This window comes from Phalangium opilio, unplaced genomic scaffold (assembly GCF_054372755.1).
Source record: "Phalangium opilio isolate 3A_F unplaced genomic scaffold, DU_Popi_V2 ptg000505l_1, whole genome shotgun sequence".
Taxonomy (NCBI): domain Eukaryota; kingdom Metazoa; phylum Arthropoda; class Arachnida; order Opiliones; family Phalangiidae; genus Phalangium; species Phalangium opilio.
In genome coordinates this window covers 323,715-338,336 of record NW_028324239.1, presented here as the reverse complement: position 1 = coordinate 338,336, position 14,622 = coordinate 323,715, and the positions used below count along the sequence as shown (strand labels likewise).

Here is a 14,622-nt window from a genome sequence, read left to right as displayed (position 1 = left end):
ATCGATCAAAACTTAACGCAAGCACAGGCCCATAGTCAGAAAAGTCACGCAGAGAGGGCAGTATCTTTCTGTGAGGGGGCAATTGGAATTTTTTTATAGAATAACATAAATTGTCAAACAATAAATATTTCCGCATGTATATCATTATTGACACTCGTTTAACCTTTGAAAACCAAACTGTTTTTTATATTGAAAAAAAATGTTAGTAAACAAATCTAAATCTAATTTCTAGTCAGATCTTTATCGTAGGCTCGCGAAAAGTTTCTTTTTCTTCCGTGTGACATAGCTCGTCGTTAATTCGAAAAAACGAGAGTAGGCAGGAAAAGCTTGTCTTGCAACTTCGCAAGTCGCTGTTGAGGCTCCAAATGTTAGTCTGTACCCCGACATAATAATATTTTGGTCCTGGATGACAAAACCAGGGACATATATCAAGGATAACGACTCAAAGCAAAAAATCCCAGTGTATCAGGGATACATTAGGCGTTTAAATAAAAACATTTTGGCGTTCAAACAAGAGTGTTTTTGGCTTTTAAACAAGAGAATTATTGGCGTTCAAACGTGACTGTTTTTGGTGTTTAAATTGGCTTTTTAACGAGAGCGTTATGAGCGTTCACAAGGGAGCTTTTTTCCAATCAAATGAGGGCTTTCTGGGCGTTGACGGGAGAGTTTATTTGGGTGTATTATTTACAATGGTATAAATACAGGTTTATTTATAGCGAATTCCACTGACTGCTCTCGGAGCGCTCCCATGGAGCAATAAATATAGGAGACCCTGATTTATCAAAAACAGTCTTTAACGAAGCCGAGAACTACTTCTCCCATTTATATGGCTCCATGGGAGCGCTCCGCGAGCAGTCAGTGGAAATCGCTATTAATCAGAATTTTGATATTATAATTCAGCAAGTTATTTTTATTATATTTCGATGTTCAAGAACATAATAATTTGGCAATTTTTCGTTACCATTATTCAGTCGATTTTCGGTTTCCGAAATTAGGCTCGGACTGTTGATCTTTTAAGGAACACATGAAATATATCTACTCGCGTATATTTTTCTACTAACTTTTTTGATGGTTTGTCTGCCTCTTGGAATCCAGAACTCTGATATCAACCGGGCCGATGTAGCATTGACTCCCATGTGTTTTACTTTTTCTTTAATAAGTAGGAGCGTAAACGGGTGGTCTTCAGATAATATTATCGGATGCCTTTCGTCGTAATTAAGATCAGAAAATTGTAGTCTCCCTCCTAGTCTTAGAAGACCCTCTGGATCAATGAACGCCTTTAAATCAGATATCTTCGACCGATGATCCACGACACTGATTTTCTTGAGGGCCAAGATTTCTTCGTAATAGGACTCTTGTTGAGATCGAACTACCCAATAGAATTCGCTCTTCTTGAGCTCCTCTGTTGTTAGGGCACCTTGTCGTCGATTGATGGATTTCTCTTTAGTGTTCTGTATGAATCTGCAGACCCATGAGACGATCCTCAATACTCTCTCGTAGCTTTAGTAATCCTCTGTCTTCGTATTTAAGGCAAGTAAGGTTTCTGTAGTTTCTGCGGACGTGGGTCTTCGTTCAGTGTTAATACTCTCCTGTTTGTCATCTGGGAGTAGCGTTCTTGGTTGATCAGGTCAATTTTCTTTCGCTTTCCTTAGGAATTCGGGTCCTTTCCACCAAAGATCGTTTTGAATTAGGTTGTTGACGCATAATCCTCCGGTCAAAAGATCGTCTGGGTTCCATCCTCCAGGTACGTATCTCCATAAAGCAGGGTCGTAACTGTTTTGAATTTCGCTAGCCCGGTTACTAATAAAGGGTTTCCATTGTTTCGTCGTACCCTTTATCCACGAAATGGCTATGGTCGAATCTCTCCAAAACTGTATTGTCGGATTTTCCTTGATAAAATAAGATCGCACGGTGGTCATTAGCCTCGCTCCAACAACTGCGCCAATAGGCTCTAGTCTGGGAATGGTGATCTTCTTTAAAGGAGCTACTCTTGATTTCGATACCAATAGATTAACGTTTACACCTAGCTCGCTTTCAATTCGGATATACACCAGAGCTCCGAACGCCTTGTCACTTGCATCCGTGAAGCAGTGGATTTGAATTCAATCGATTTTCGTCATCCCATAGTAGCAGGGTATTTTAGCTTGTTCCAGATATCGTAACTCCAAACACCACTCGTCCCAACGAGTCTTCAAGTCTGATGGTATGGTTTCATCCCACTGAATTCCTCTTAACTTGGAAAAGACTTTTTTTCGAATTGTAAAAGGGGCTATAAAACCAATAGGGGCAAATATTCTTGACGAGGCTTGGAGGATGAAGCGTTTAGAATCCTGACGTTGACAAAGGAAATCGAGGAGGTTTTTGACATCGAAAAGGAAAGTATCGGTATCTGGTCTCCAAGTCAGTCCACGCACCTTCAGAGATACGCCTTCTGGTATTGGTAACACATTCTGTGACTGTTCTAAATCTCCGAGTTGGTTGCAGAGCGCAGTGGAATTGGACCGAAACTTTCGTAGTGGCATGCTTGCTTCTCCGAGAATATAACGACATTCCTGAGCTAACTTTAAGGCGCTTTCTTCGTCACATGCTCCACGAAGAGAGTCGTCAACGTATAGAGAATCCGTCAATAATTCAGTTCCTTCTGGGTATTTCTCCTTGTATTTCTGTAGATGATAACGGATCGTAGCAGCAAGTAAATAGGGACTAGAGTTTATCCCAAATAATACTCGAGTCATGCGTAAAACGATTTTTTATGGATGCTTTATATCCGTGCTGTCTTTGATCCAAAAGAGTCTAGTAACGTCTCTATCTTCAGTGGCGAGTGAGATTTGCAAAAACGCCTTCTCTATATCTCCCGTAAAGGCAACCTTGTGTTTTCGAAACTTGAAGAGAAGGCCTGGAAGGTCAACGTTTAGCGCAGATCCAGCGTGGAGACAGTCATTCAAGGATGGTGAACAAATTGCATGCGACGACGCATCGAAAACTACTCTGGTTTTGGTTGTAGTCCGATCTCTCTTAAATACCTCACGATGAGGTAGGTAAAACGTTCGTCCTGGTAAACCTTCTCCGTAGACCGGTTCGGCAATTCCAGCATCCAGATATCGTTTTATGACTTCTGATTAATTTCGAAGCAAACCGGGGTCTTTACGAAGTTTCTTCAATTGGTGTTCAAATCTTCTTTCGGCTATCGTTCTATTATTATTTGTGAGTATCACATCATTTTTCTAGGGCAGACTAACTTGATATCTTTGCCCGTCGTACTTGATTTTGGATTGAAATTCTTGTCTGATGAGCCTTTCCCTTGTGGCGTTATCCGATGGCTGATCTATAATGCCCAATGAATCGAGATCCCAAAAGGCCCTCAGTCCTTCAGAAATTCGATCGTCTTCATTTTCTTCCGAGACAGCGCTCAAGACACATACGTTGTAGACTCCTAACTCCTTCTACCGGAAGTGGCTCCCAATAGACACCATCCAAAAATCGTCTCCATCGCCATCAACGACTCTTGAACCCTTTCTAGGTTGCAAGTGGCGACCTTCCAGTAGAAATCAGCTCCCACGAAGATGCCTATTTCATGTTCAGTCTCTCTTCTTACGTCATAGCAGGTGTCAGCCAACCTGATTACCTTTTCCTCAGCGACTGCAATAATGTCTTCATTGGGGAACCTCAATCTTGCGCTGCTGATCTTCGGAGATTCTAGTGCTTCAATCGTTACCATCTGACAGTTATCAATATTTCCAATAGTGAACTTGACTCTGCGTCTTTTCACTTCATGACCTTCGTTCTCAAAGCTATGCATACTTAGAGATTCCTTTCCAACTTCAGTCAGGCCGCCTAGATGAAACAGATCCCGTTTTCATTTTAAGAAATGCCGTTCGATTAATTATAAGAAACCGGAATACCCCAGTATATCTTGCTCGGCCCATCTCGAAGAACTCTTTCGAAGATTTCACTTCGATATCAAAACATACATATTGTCAGAACATATTGTAGCCAACTGGCTAAGGTCCGTGCGCACCAAACCATTCTCCTAGATAATTAGTCGCCCATGCAGATGCAGTCCGGGTATTAGGTGGAATCACATGCGCAACAATGGTGGGATAAGACCACTCGATCGTCTAGGTTTCCGTTTGCGGAAAGTACGATAAGATCATTGTTGTCCACTCCCTATCTTAAGTGATCGCTTAAACGAGATCGTTACCCACAATCCTAAAACGAAGTCTTGGCAACGTGGAATAAATTTAGTCGCTGCATAAAGATTATTTTTCGAACTGAATCATGAAAATGAATTTCTAAATAAAGAACTACAACGCAAATTGAAACGTTTGGATATCACGTTTTTCGCCTTACACTCGGAAGTAAAATGCAGTGTCGTTGAACGATTTAATCCAGCCTTGATGGAGCGGATGTGCCGATATTTTACGCAAAACGACACCTACAAATACATTGACGTATTACCTGACTTATTGGAATCGTATAATAACAACTCTTCCACAGATCAATAAAATGCAAACCCATTGAAGTGACAGAGGAAAAGGCGAAACAAATCTGGTTCAATTTATACGGGAAAGTTAGCTTTTCCCTCCCCAATTTCATACCCCTTTGAAATGGAAGATTTAGTTAGAATAAGCAAAAATAAAAGAACGTTTGAAATGGGGTACTTACCCAATTACACTGAGGAGTTATTCTAAGTCACAGAACGCATTCCAAGAGACCCACCTGTATATAAACTGAATTATTTGAAGTCCGAGCTCATTTCTGGTGTGTTTTACAAAGAAGAAATACAGAAAGTTGGCAAGGACTTGGAAAACTGAAAATTTAAAATTTAAAAAGTATTACAAAAACGGGAAAAACCTGACGGCACTAAGAAACTTTCCGTACGTTGGCAAGTATATAGTTCCGAATTTGATTCCTGGTTGCAAGAAATTGACGTAAAATGAGTTCCTACATCACGCTACCCTCAGATTCGTCAACGTAACATTTCAGGGGAAATACTATAAGCAAGTTTAGAACGTATCTACCAGAATCTAAAATACTAGAGGGATCCCACGAGGTTGCTCTAGCTGAAATAAGCTATCCCAGAACATGGCATAATGCAAAACAGGAGTGCATAGTTCGCATTTGGGATAAATTGTTTGAAGGTGCGGTACCGGTGCGGTAGGATTGAATGGCATGGAAAAATACACAGATTAAGGTTCCTGTAACGGGAAGAGGGGGGTGTATCTGTCATTAGGTTGGCCGAGGCTTACGTTGGCTCTAACTAATAAATAATCACCACGTCTATAAATTAACTCAATAATTTATTAACATATTAAAACTAATAACTTCTGTTAAAATAACATCAGGGTTACATAATATTACACCCCACACGACCCGCACTTATCGTGAAAACATTTACTAACTGTACATCGTGGTGGACGGCAAGAGACTAATCTTTTTGTTATACAATTCTATTGACTAAACATTCCACTGACTATCTAATTCTACTTTCTAGTCCAGGACCACTAACATGGTGCGTGTGGTTAGCCGGATTGATGGTGCATGTGGTTGGCAAGCATAAACCAATACTCTCCCTGCTTGATAACAACATGAACATACTATTAATCAATTAAATTTAACCTAGTTTCAAAATATTCAAATTTCTTTTGGACTAACAACTTTGTAAACACATCTGCTACATTTTCATCAGATCTTACATATGACACCTTAAACAATTTCTTTTCAATGCAATCTCGTAACCAATGGCATTTAATGTCTATATGTTGCGATCTTCTATTTTCAATTCTGTTCTCCGAGAAGTGTATGGTGGACTGATTATCGCACTTAATGACAGGCAACAATTCCGGATTATTTACTTGTGAGCAAAGAGGTAGAACTTCGCTTAGTATCCGGTTCATCCATACTACTTCTTTTCCTGTCTCGGCTAATGCCATATATTCCGATTCCATGGTTGATCTGGCCACACATTCTTGTTTCGTCGATCTCCAGTCAATAGGGTTTTCTCCTAGGAAAACTACGTAACCGCTTGTTGATTTACTGTCATCAAAATCCGATCCATATGACGCATCAGTGAAAGCTTCTAACTTTAAATCGTTGGCCGAGGTGTAATTTAGTCCATAAGATCTAGTTGAGCAAACATATTTTAACACGTTCATGAGATATCTATAATGTACTTGACCGGGGTTTGTAGAAAATCTGGAGAGCGATGAAACGACGAACGCGATGTCTGGTCGCGTACGTTGTGCCAGGTACAATAACACGCCGAATAACTTCCTGTATGGGGTTTCCCAATTATCGTTGACCGCCGAATCTTTCTTTGTTAAAATAACCCCCGGTGTAAGTGGTATTTTGATTGTCTCATCCGAAGATACGTTGAAATCCTTGGCGATTTTATCTATGTAGGCTTCTTGATGAATCTTCACTCTCCCGTTTCCAAACTGAAACTGTATCCCCAGGAAATAATGCAGTGGTCCTAGATCCGGTTCTTCTTCAGCTGGTTTATTAGCTCGTTTTGTAACTCCTCATTTCGGGATCGTAAAATGATGTCATCCACGTATACAATCATGAGTGCGTCATAACCATACCGATAGATACAATTACATCCAGCTAATCTAGTATATTTCAGTTTCAATAGAAGATTGTCCAGTTCAGCAAACCATTGCCTTCCACTTTGTTTCAGGCCGTTCAACGCCTTCTTCAGCTTCAATACATGATTAGGTTTCCCGGGAATTTCATATCCTTTAGGTTGTCTTATGTACAGTCGCCGCAATTAAAAACTTTCTCTCTCGCGACGTCTTGTTTCAATCATAAGCCGCAAATTATTGATCTGATACAATGGGTATAAAAAAACGTATCTTATATTGTTGTTTCAATAAATTTTTTACTAAGCGTTTTTTTTTCCACTCTCCACTTTCCATTTCCAACTGCTAAATAGGGGGTTTTGAATGATTGGGATGATTTTAAAGAGAAGGTGAACAGTTGAGCATAGCTCGTCCGAATTACCGAATGACATTCCAGTAAAGGGAGAGTGATGTTAATTGCAATTTTCTGAATACACGTCCCCCACGGAATGAATGCCTTGAGCCATATTTTTATGGATAGAGATCCCCTTTAATGTTGCACAAATATATAATCAACAATTGTGGAATGAAACTTCAAATTTTCCTCCGGTGAAGATATGGCCACGGGTGCGACATTCTGTTCCACTATGGTTCGCAAATGCCAGGGGGTGGAGAAAGATTTCTATCTAGATTAGTGGGCGATTCTTGATGTCAGTTTCAACATAAGTCTGCACGAACGTTTGGTTGAAAACGGCGCATTTCGGAGAGAACCATCTAGAAATTCAATGGCCAACCAATTCCCTCAATATGTCACCCATTGAAAACCGCTTGGTGGAGGAAATACAGGTTCACTGAAAAGGAGAATACCCACATTCAAAGCATAGCATGGGTCACAAAGTGGTGCCTACATTTGAGGAAGTGGTTGTGTTCATTGTATTCAACTAATTGGAATTCGCCATAACGAAGATGACGAACCTTGCTCAAGAAACACTTTATTTACAATGCGAAATTAGCATTATACTAAAGTTCCACTAGTCTTAGCAGTGTATCCGATGGCAAATTATGGTCTTTTTGAGAATCAATGGAATCTGCTGAGCTGCACGAAGTATTAAATCCTTGAAGGTTAAGTAAGGACGCAATGTAGAGTGTGTATATATTTTATTGAGAACTACCCAACCAACATAACAAGTTAAATAAAGAATAAAGACACTTTGCTAATTACTATCGAACATTTATTCTTAATTATGAACATGGTTAGGATAAATACATTTATGCGTTTTCATTTTTAATTTCATTATGCGATTAATATTTGATCATCTTACCGTTGGCGTTTACAACCTGTTGCATTCTCTGCGGCATTGATGAAAACAGATTGTTTATATAATCGGGCCGCTCACCAACCTCTTCCCATGCGGCCTGGATGATGGTGAAAAGTTCGTCCTTATCATTGGGAATTATATTGTTCTGGGATACAATCCTTTTCATAATCGCCCAGACGTTTTCGATTGGAGATAAGTCGGGTGAATTTCTTGGCCAGTTCATTAGATCTATTTCCGGATGATTCTCTTTCAAATAGGCCATGGTTGCACGTGACTTGTGTATACTTGAATTATCTTGTTGAAATATAAATTTACCGTCCGGAAAATGATTGTCTACAACATGAGGGAAAAACGTATGTTCCAATACATCAATTATATATTCTAACATATATTTTTTACCATAAATTGTTATATAAATACTATCAGTTTGTCTCACTCTCTCACCAGTCAGTATGCTAAGATTATCACAGGAAGAACGCTATAGGCTCGTTGCGTTACATGAGGCTGCTCGGGGTGTTCCTTTTATTGCGCAGCAACTGGGCTGTTCAAAGCCAACCGTGAGGTCTTGGCTAGCCGCTTATGGTGAAAATGGGCGATTGACCGACAAACCAAGACCTGGAACTCCACGCGTTACCACTGCAGAAGAAGACGACGTTATTGCTGCTCTTGTTGTGAATAATCCTACCACCACTGTTCGATCTGTAAAATCCATCATGGAATTGGAAGCGTCGGAAACAACGATTAGAAACCGATTACGTGACGTTGGGCTACACAGTCGTATCGCCGCGGAGAAGCCATATCTCAAACCAGAGCACGAACAAGAACGCCTAGCATTTGCGCGCGCTCACATGCACTGGAGGAACGAATGGGATGAAGTTGTCATCAGCGACGAATCAACATTTTGTTCATCTACGGACCATCACGTAAGAGTGTGGAGAGAGAAAGGGACCCGATATGATGCGGCTAACATTCATTCAATCCGGAATAGCGGACGGTTTTCTGTGCCAGTGTGGGGTTATATTTCAAAACATGGAATTGGCACCTTAGCACGAATAGAAGGGCACCTAAATTCCGATAAGTATATTGATGTATTGGAACATACGTTTTTCCCTCATGTTGTAGACAATCATTTTCCGGACGGTAAATTTATATTTCAACAAGATAATTCGAGTATACACAAGTCACGTGCAACCATGGCGTATTTGAAGGAGAATCATCCGGAAATAGATCTAATGAACTGGCCAAGAAATTCACCCGACTTATCTCCAATCGAAAACGTCTGGGCGATTATGAAAAGGATTGTATCCCAGAACAATATAATTCCCAATGATAAGGACGAACTTTTCACCATCATCCAGGCCGCATGGGAAGAGGTTGGTGAGCGGCCCGATTATATAAACAATCTGTTTTCATCAATGCCGCAGAGAATGCAACAGGTTGTAAACGCCAACGGTAAGATGATCAAATATTAATCGCATAATTAAATTATATAAAAACGTCTTGGTTTGGACCAAGGCCGAAAAAACAAACGATATGAGTGAGGTTTATCAATTGACTGAAGTTCAGATATTGAAATTTTTTCTAGTTATTTTTATACACTCAATCCTTAATCAATATTTAATTCAATCAACTGATTTTACTGTTAATCGACCTAGTCCCTCTAAATTAATTTAAAAAATTACATATCTACGCTTTTTCAAGAACAATTACATTTTCCGAAAACATTTTATCATGAAATTAATTTATCATCTTGAGGATACAGTATTGAATATTTGAAATGTTCTACTGGATGTCTAAAAAAAGCAAGCGAACTTTGGCATAACTCGAATGGAAAATGTAAATATTTGATCGTGGATGCCAAACAAGGGTGTTGCGCGAATTCATACATTTAATTTCGTATATCGAAATGCTACATTTCTATTGTCGCCTCTTTGATGGTACACTGTTAAAAAAAATTTAACTGTTTGACACCTTTAGAGGTGTTTCCTAATGCATCCCCAGCAGCACCCCTATTGGTGTTTAAAAGCACCATTCGAGAGGATGTCAATACGCACCTTTCAAAACGGTGCGAAATAATACCTTCTCTGAAGGTGCTTTTTATATCCTGTGAGGTGTTTTAATCACTTTGAATAGAGGTGTATATTAATACCAGAAAAAGTGTTAATAAACCCTTTAAAAAAAAGGTCTTTTTGAGACTAATTTGGTGTTTTTAAATTCCATTGACGTTGATGCTTTTTAATTCTTGTTAGGTTTAAACCATCACCCTTAATAGAGGATTATAATTATACCAGAAAGGTGTCTATCAACTCTGTAAAAGGTCTTTTTTGAAATTATTCTTTTCAAAACAAATGAGTTACCATAGATTAGTCTTTCAAAATAGCTGCTCAAAATCTGCTGCTCAAATCCAGTGGATTAAGGGTAAACGTTTTTTCTGCTGTAAGCCTTATTCAACCGTGTAAGAATTGATATGCGTATGAAATGGTTGCGTTTAACCTTTACTGTATATCCTCAATAGTTCTATTTAAGGACCTGATTTACATCATTCAAATGTGTATTTAATTTTCGGCTCACTGTGAACCGTCAAGACCTCCTCAAAGACACACGAATTCAAGGAACCAATCCGAACAACGCTTACCAAAATATTTAGAAGTAACATTTAGTGAAACTAGGAAAGTTAAATTTCATGTTTACTCTGTATATTAATGTAGTAAAGCTGAATTAAAAAGTAAACACCAAATTTGATATATTAATATAAAAGATCTTCTTAGAATATTGAAATGAAAAAGAGTTTTATAACTACAAAACTACTAAAAGAATCGTAATGCCGAAACATACTTAACATATTTTCATTTAATATTCTACAATAAGAAAATGTTATGGTTTTGTAAGAGATAATTTTATCCTACTCGTGATATGCATGTAGTGTTTCAACTCAGATGAAATCGTCATTACTCGTTCTATATAAACTTTCACTTGCGTCGTTCCGAAGAAAGAAAATTATCTTAAATATTTAAATAAATTTAAATTATATTAATTTTTTTAATCGTCAGTATTTTACCTTAATTCTAGTTAAGTGGTTTTAAGAACGTTATTCTTAAAATGATTTTAAACATAGCTATTGTTGACGTTTGACTTCTAGCGTAAACCGTTTTCACAATTTTTCGAAATTTAGGGTATATAAGGCGATTGATTCACAAATGGTAGGAATAAGCGCTATTGCGTGAACCCTTGGCCGAAGCCCTGCCATTGGGAGGCTGGTCGTTTCTCGTAACTTAAGCCGATCGTGCGTACATTTTAATCCCAACGATGATAATGGAGTAGAAGCCAATGTTTCAGATTGGCGTGCATGTGGTATACACAGAAGACTATTTGATGGCGTTGTCAGAAGACAATAAGTACAGATTAGCGTGTATGTGGTATATACCACTAGAAAAACAAGTGTGGCGATAGAGTAATGAAGTAGAATTTTTACCTCTCTCCAATTGACTGGACGTGTCTGTGTGTCTGTCTGTCACCGCGTTCGCAGTTGGCAAATCGAAGCAAACGTGTTCGTAATTTCCGGAACGCGTTCGCAGTAAACAGAAATTCGTAAAATGTTACTTCTTTGCTATATCCATCTTATTTAACGTCATTCATTAACTATTCGTTAAACCTTCATCTGCTGTCTAACAACCAATTGTTTCACCCAATGCTATCCGGTATTTAATGGTTTCTAACAACAACACCATGCACTAGTCTTTCGTGTACACCACATCAGAAGTGAGATGAGACCAGAAGTACTGAGCTAACCAAATTCTTCACTCGGCGAAAGTGAATATTCTTGATAACACAAGAACGGTTGGCCCTCTGGTAGCGGTTTCTGAAATTTCCCTCCAAAACGTGAGACGCTCGCGGTGGTAGACGGCCGAACCCGTGTTCGGCCGCTTTAGGTTGAGGGGAAGGGGGGGAGGGGGTAGGAAAGGTTTTTGGAACTCGACCAATTTTTTTCTCAGTAGTGTAGGCGCGTGGGAAGCGGCATAAAATCCTCAAATTTGTTCACTAGTGCCAGCCCTTCACTTCTAGTCTCATCTCACTTCTGACCACATACGCCACACGTGTGACATGAGAAACGTCTAGCCTCCTAATGGCAGAGCTTCCACCAAAGGTTCACGCAATTGCGCATTTCTTATCTCTTAGTGTCAGTCAATCACCTTATACACCCAAAATTTACAAAGGTTCTGTTATAGGTGTTTCCTAGAAGTATAACTTTATAGATAGCTATGTTTAAAAATTTTTTGGAATTAAATTTCTTAAACCGTTCTAACTATAATTAACGTAAAATACTGACAATTAAAATAATTCATAGCACTTATATTTATTTAATTATTTAAGATAAACTTCTTTCTTTGGAATGGCAAAAAAAAGAGAGTTTAAATAGAACGAGTAATGAAGATTGCATCTGAATCGAGACACAACACGCATATCAAAGTTAATATAAAGCGAGTAGGATGATAAGATCTCTTACAAAACGATAACATTTTCTTTTTGCAGAATATTAAATGGAAATATTTTACGGCATTACGATTCTTTTAGTAGTTGAGTAGCTATAAAGCTTTGATTATCTCAGACACAAAGATACGTCCAGTGTTATACCTCTCCGTGACGTCATCGTTACTCGGAGAGATTAAAACCTGTGTCAAGGGGAAATTCAAGTGATAATTTTATTAATTACTCTAATTCCAAGACATTCCAGCATATTGAACTCTTCGAGAATTGTTTTCCAATGATTGAAAAATCAAAATAAGTATAAATTCCTTCAAATATTAGAATAAGCTAGTCCTAAGAAATGTTAAATAATTAAGATTTTTAAAATCTTTGGGTTATTTTTAGGATACTTCACTATGCAGGTAGAATTAGTAGATTATTTCCCTCTAAGCTCATATCAATAACCTTTCACTTAAAAAAATATCATATCAGCTAAAAATGTGTAAAGTAAAGCCCAAAGGTGTTTATTCGCACCATTCGAACAGATTTATATTAAAAACACTATTTCCGTTTAAAAAACAATTTAATAAGGGTCAATTAACACCTAAAGGTGTGTCTACGTACCAGTGAATCACGATTTCCTTAAAAAGTACCTTAAAAGAGTCAACTAGCACCTTTTTACGGAGAAAACACCATCTCAGTTAAAAAACACTCCAAAACGAGTGTATAAACACCTCAAGGTATTTCCGAACACCCATGAAACACCTTTTTTTCTAACAGTGTAAAGTTGCACTGGAACTTCCTTTTCCGTACTTAAGAATTTCTTGGTCATAACTCAGTCTATGGTAATATTGGCTGAGCGTGTTGCGACAGCTCAGATGACCCATACACTGAAACCACTGGTGATTATAAAATGCCATATATTGGGAAAATAGAGGAAGGGAGGGGGTGTCGGAGTTAAATGTGACCTTGGCATAACTAGTAATGAATGATGTGTTTAACCATATTATTTCCGCGGGAAATGAATATAACAAGTCTGAGAAGTATTTCTGTTCATGTGATCTTTACCCTTTACCACACAGGATAAACTTTGTTGCTTTGTCTTAAGTAGACGACATTCACTCTAAACGACAGTCTTATCAACAACTTAAAACAGATTTAAACTTCTTTTGGTGCAAACTTGAAAATTTGTCAAGCCAGCAACAATTAAAACTATGTCGGTCAAGATGCTCACAAGTTAGTGAGCATCGACACGAAATCCCTTCAAAATAATTAATTTCATGATAAAATGTTTTCGGAAAATGTAATTGTTCTTGAAAAAGCGTAGATATGTAATTTTTTCAATTAATTTAGAGGGACTAGGTCGATTAACAGTAAAATCAGTTGCTTGAATTAAATATTGATTAAGGATTGAGTGTATAAAAATAACTAGAAAAAATTTCAATATCTGAACTTCAGTCAATTGATAAACCTCACTCATATCGTTTGTTTTTTCGGCCTTGGTCCAAACCAAGACGTTTTTATATAATATCTGTCGCTTCAGTCTTAATGTAATTAAATTTTGAGTAATTATGTTTTCTTTACCGCTTATTATTATGTCCAATTACGATGGTCAAAAAATGTATCTAGGCGGACGAGATAACCACTACACTACACATACCAGTTAATACTGAGATTCCGAAGAGATCTAGCTTATTATTATGTCGAATCACGATGGTCAAAACATGTATCTACCAGGTCTCGAACCCGGGACCTTCCGCGTGTAAAGCGGACGTGATAACCACTACACAATGAATACTTGGTTATTCTGAGTTTTCGAAGAGATCTAGCTTAGTATTGTGTCCAATAACGATAGTCAAGTCATGTATCTACCAGGGCTCGAACCTGGGACCTTCCGAGTGTAAAGCGGACGTGATAACCACTACACCATAGATACTTGGTTAATCTGAGTTTTCGAAGAGCTCTAGCATTATTATTATGTCCAATCACGATGGTCGAAACAAGTACTTCTGTAATTAACTAAAATTAACATACTTAGACTTAATTTTTTCTGATTAAACTAGCCGATCGCACACCCTGAATACTTAATTGTTAAATTAAGAGTATTCCGAAAAGTAACTTCGCTGTAGTTTTTCAGTTAGAGGTGGTTAAATATCACGAAAAACCCCATGTTTATCTCCATAGGAAAATTGGAAAAAGCATGTGAATTTTGCTTTAACGTTAAAGAAGAGTATCAAGTCATATCTACAAGGGCCTACCGGCCCTGTAGAATTAAAAAT

The 14,622-nt window shown here is 38.2% G+C and overlaps 2 protein-coding genes and 1 non-coding gene across 3 annotated transcripts; all 3 read right to left on the bottom strand.

Moving 5' to 3' along the window:
• Positions 1–1,628: 1,628 nt before the first annotated feature.
• On the bottom strand, positions 1,629–2,735 carry LOC149589754 (uncharacterized). The gene is made up of 2 exons (XM_089861786.1): positions 2,176–2,735; positions 1,629–1,989 (listed from the first exon to the last, which is right to left on the bottom strand). The coding sequence occupies exons 1-2, from the start codon at positions 2,733–2,735 to the stop codon at positions 1,629–1,631; spliced, it is 921 nt and encodes a 306-aa protein (XP_089717912.1).
• A 15-nt stretch (positions 2,736–2,750) lies between these two features.
• On the bottom strand, positions 2,751–3,799 carry LOC149589753 (uncharacterized). Its single transcript, XM_089861785.1, has 3 exons — positions 3,448–3,799; positions 3,236–3,394; positions 2,751–3,115 (listed from the first exon to the last, which is right to left on the bottom strand). The coding sequence occupies exons 1-3, from the start codon at positions 3,797–3,799 to the stop codon at positions 2,751–2,753; spliced, it is 876 nt and encodes a 291-aa protein (XP_089717911.1).
• Positions 3,800–14,206: 10,407 nt separating this feature from the next.
• On the bottom strand, positions 14,207–14,279 carry TRNAV-UAC (transfer RNA valine (anticodon UAC)). Its single transcript has one exon. It is a non-coding gene; the product is annotated as a tRNA-Val (tRNA).
• Positions 14,280–14,622: the final 343 nt, after the last annotated feature.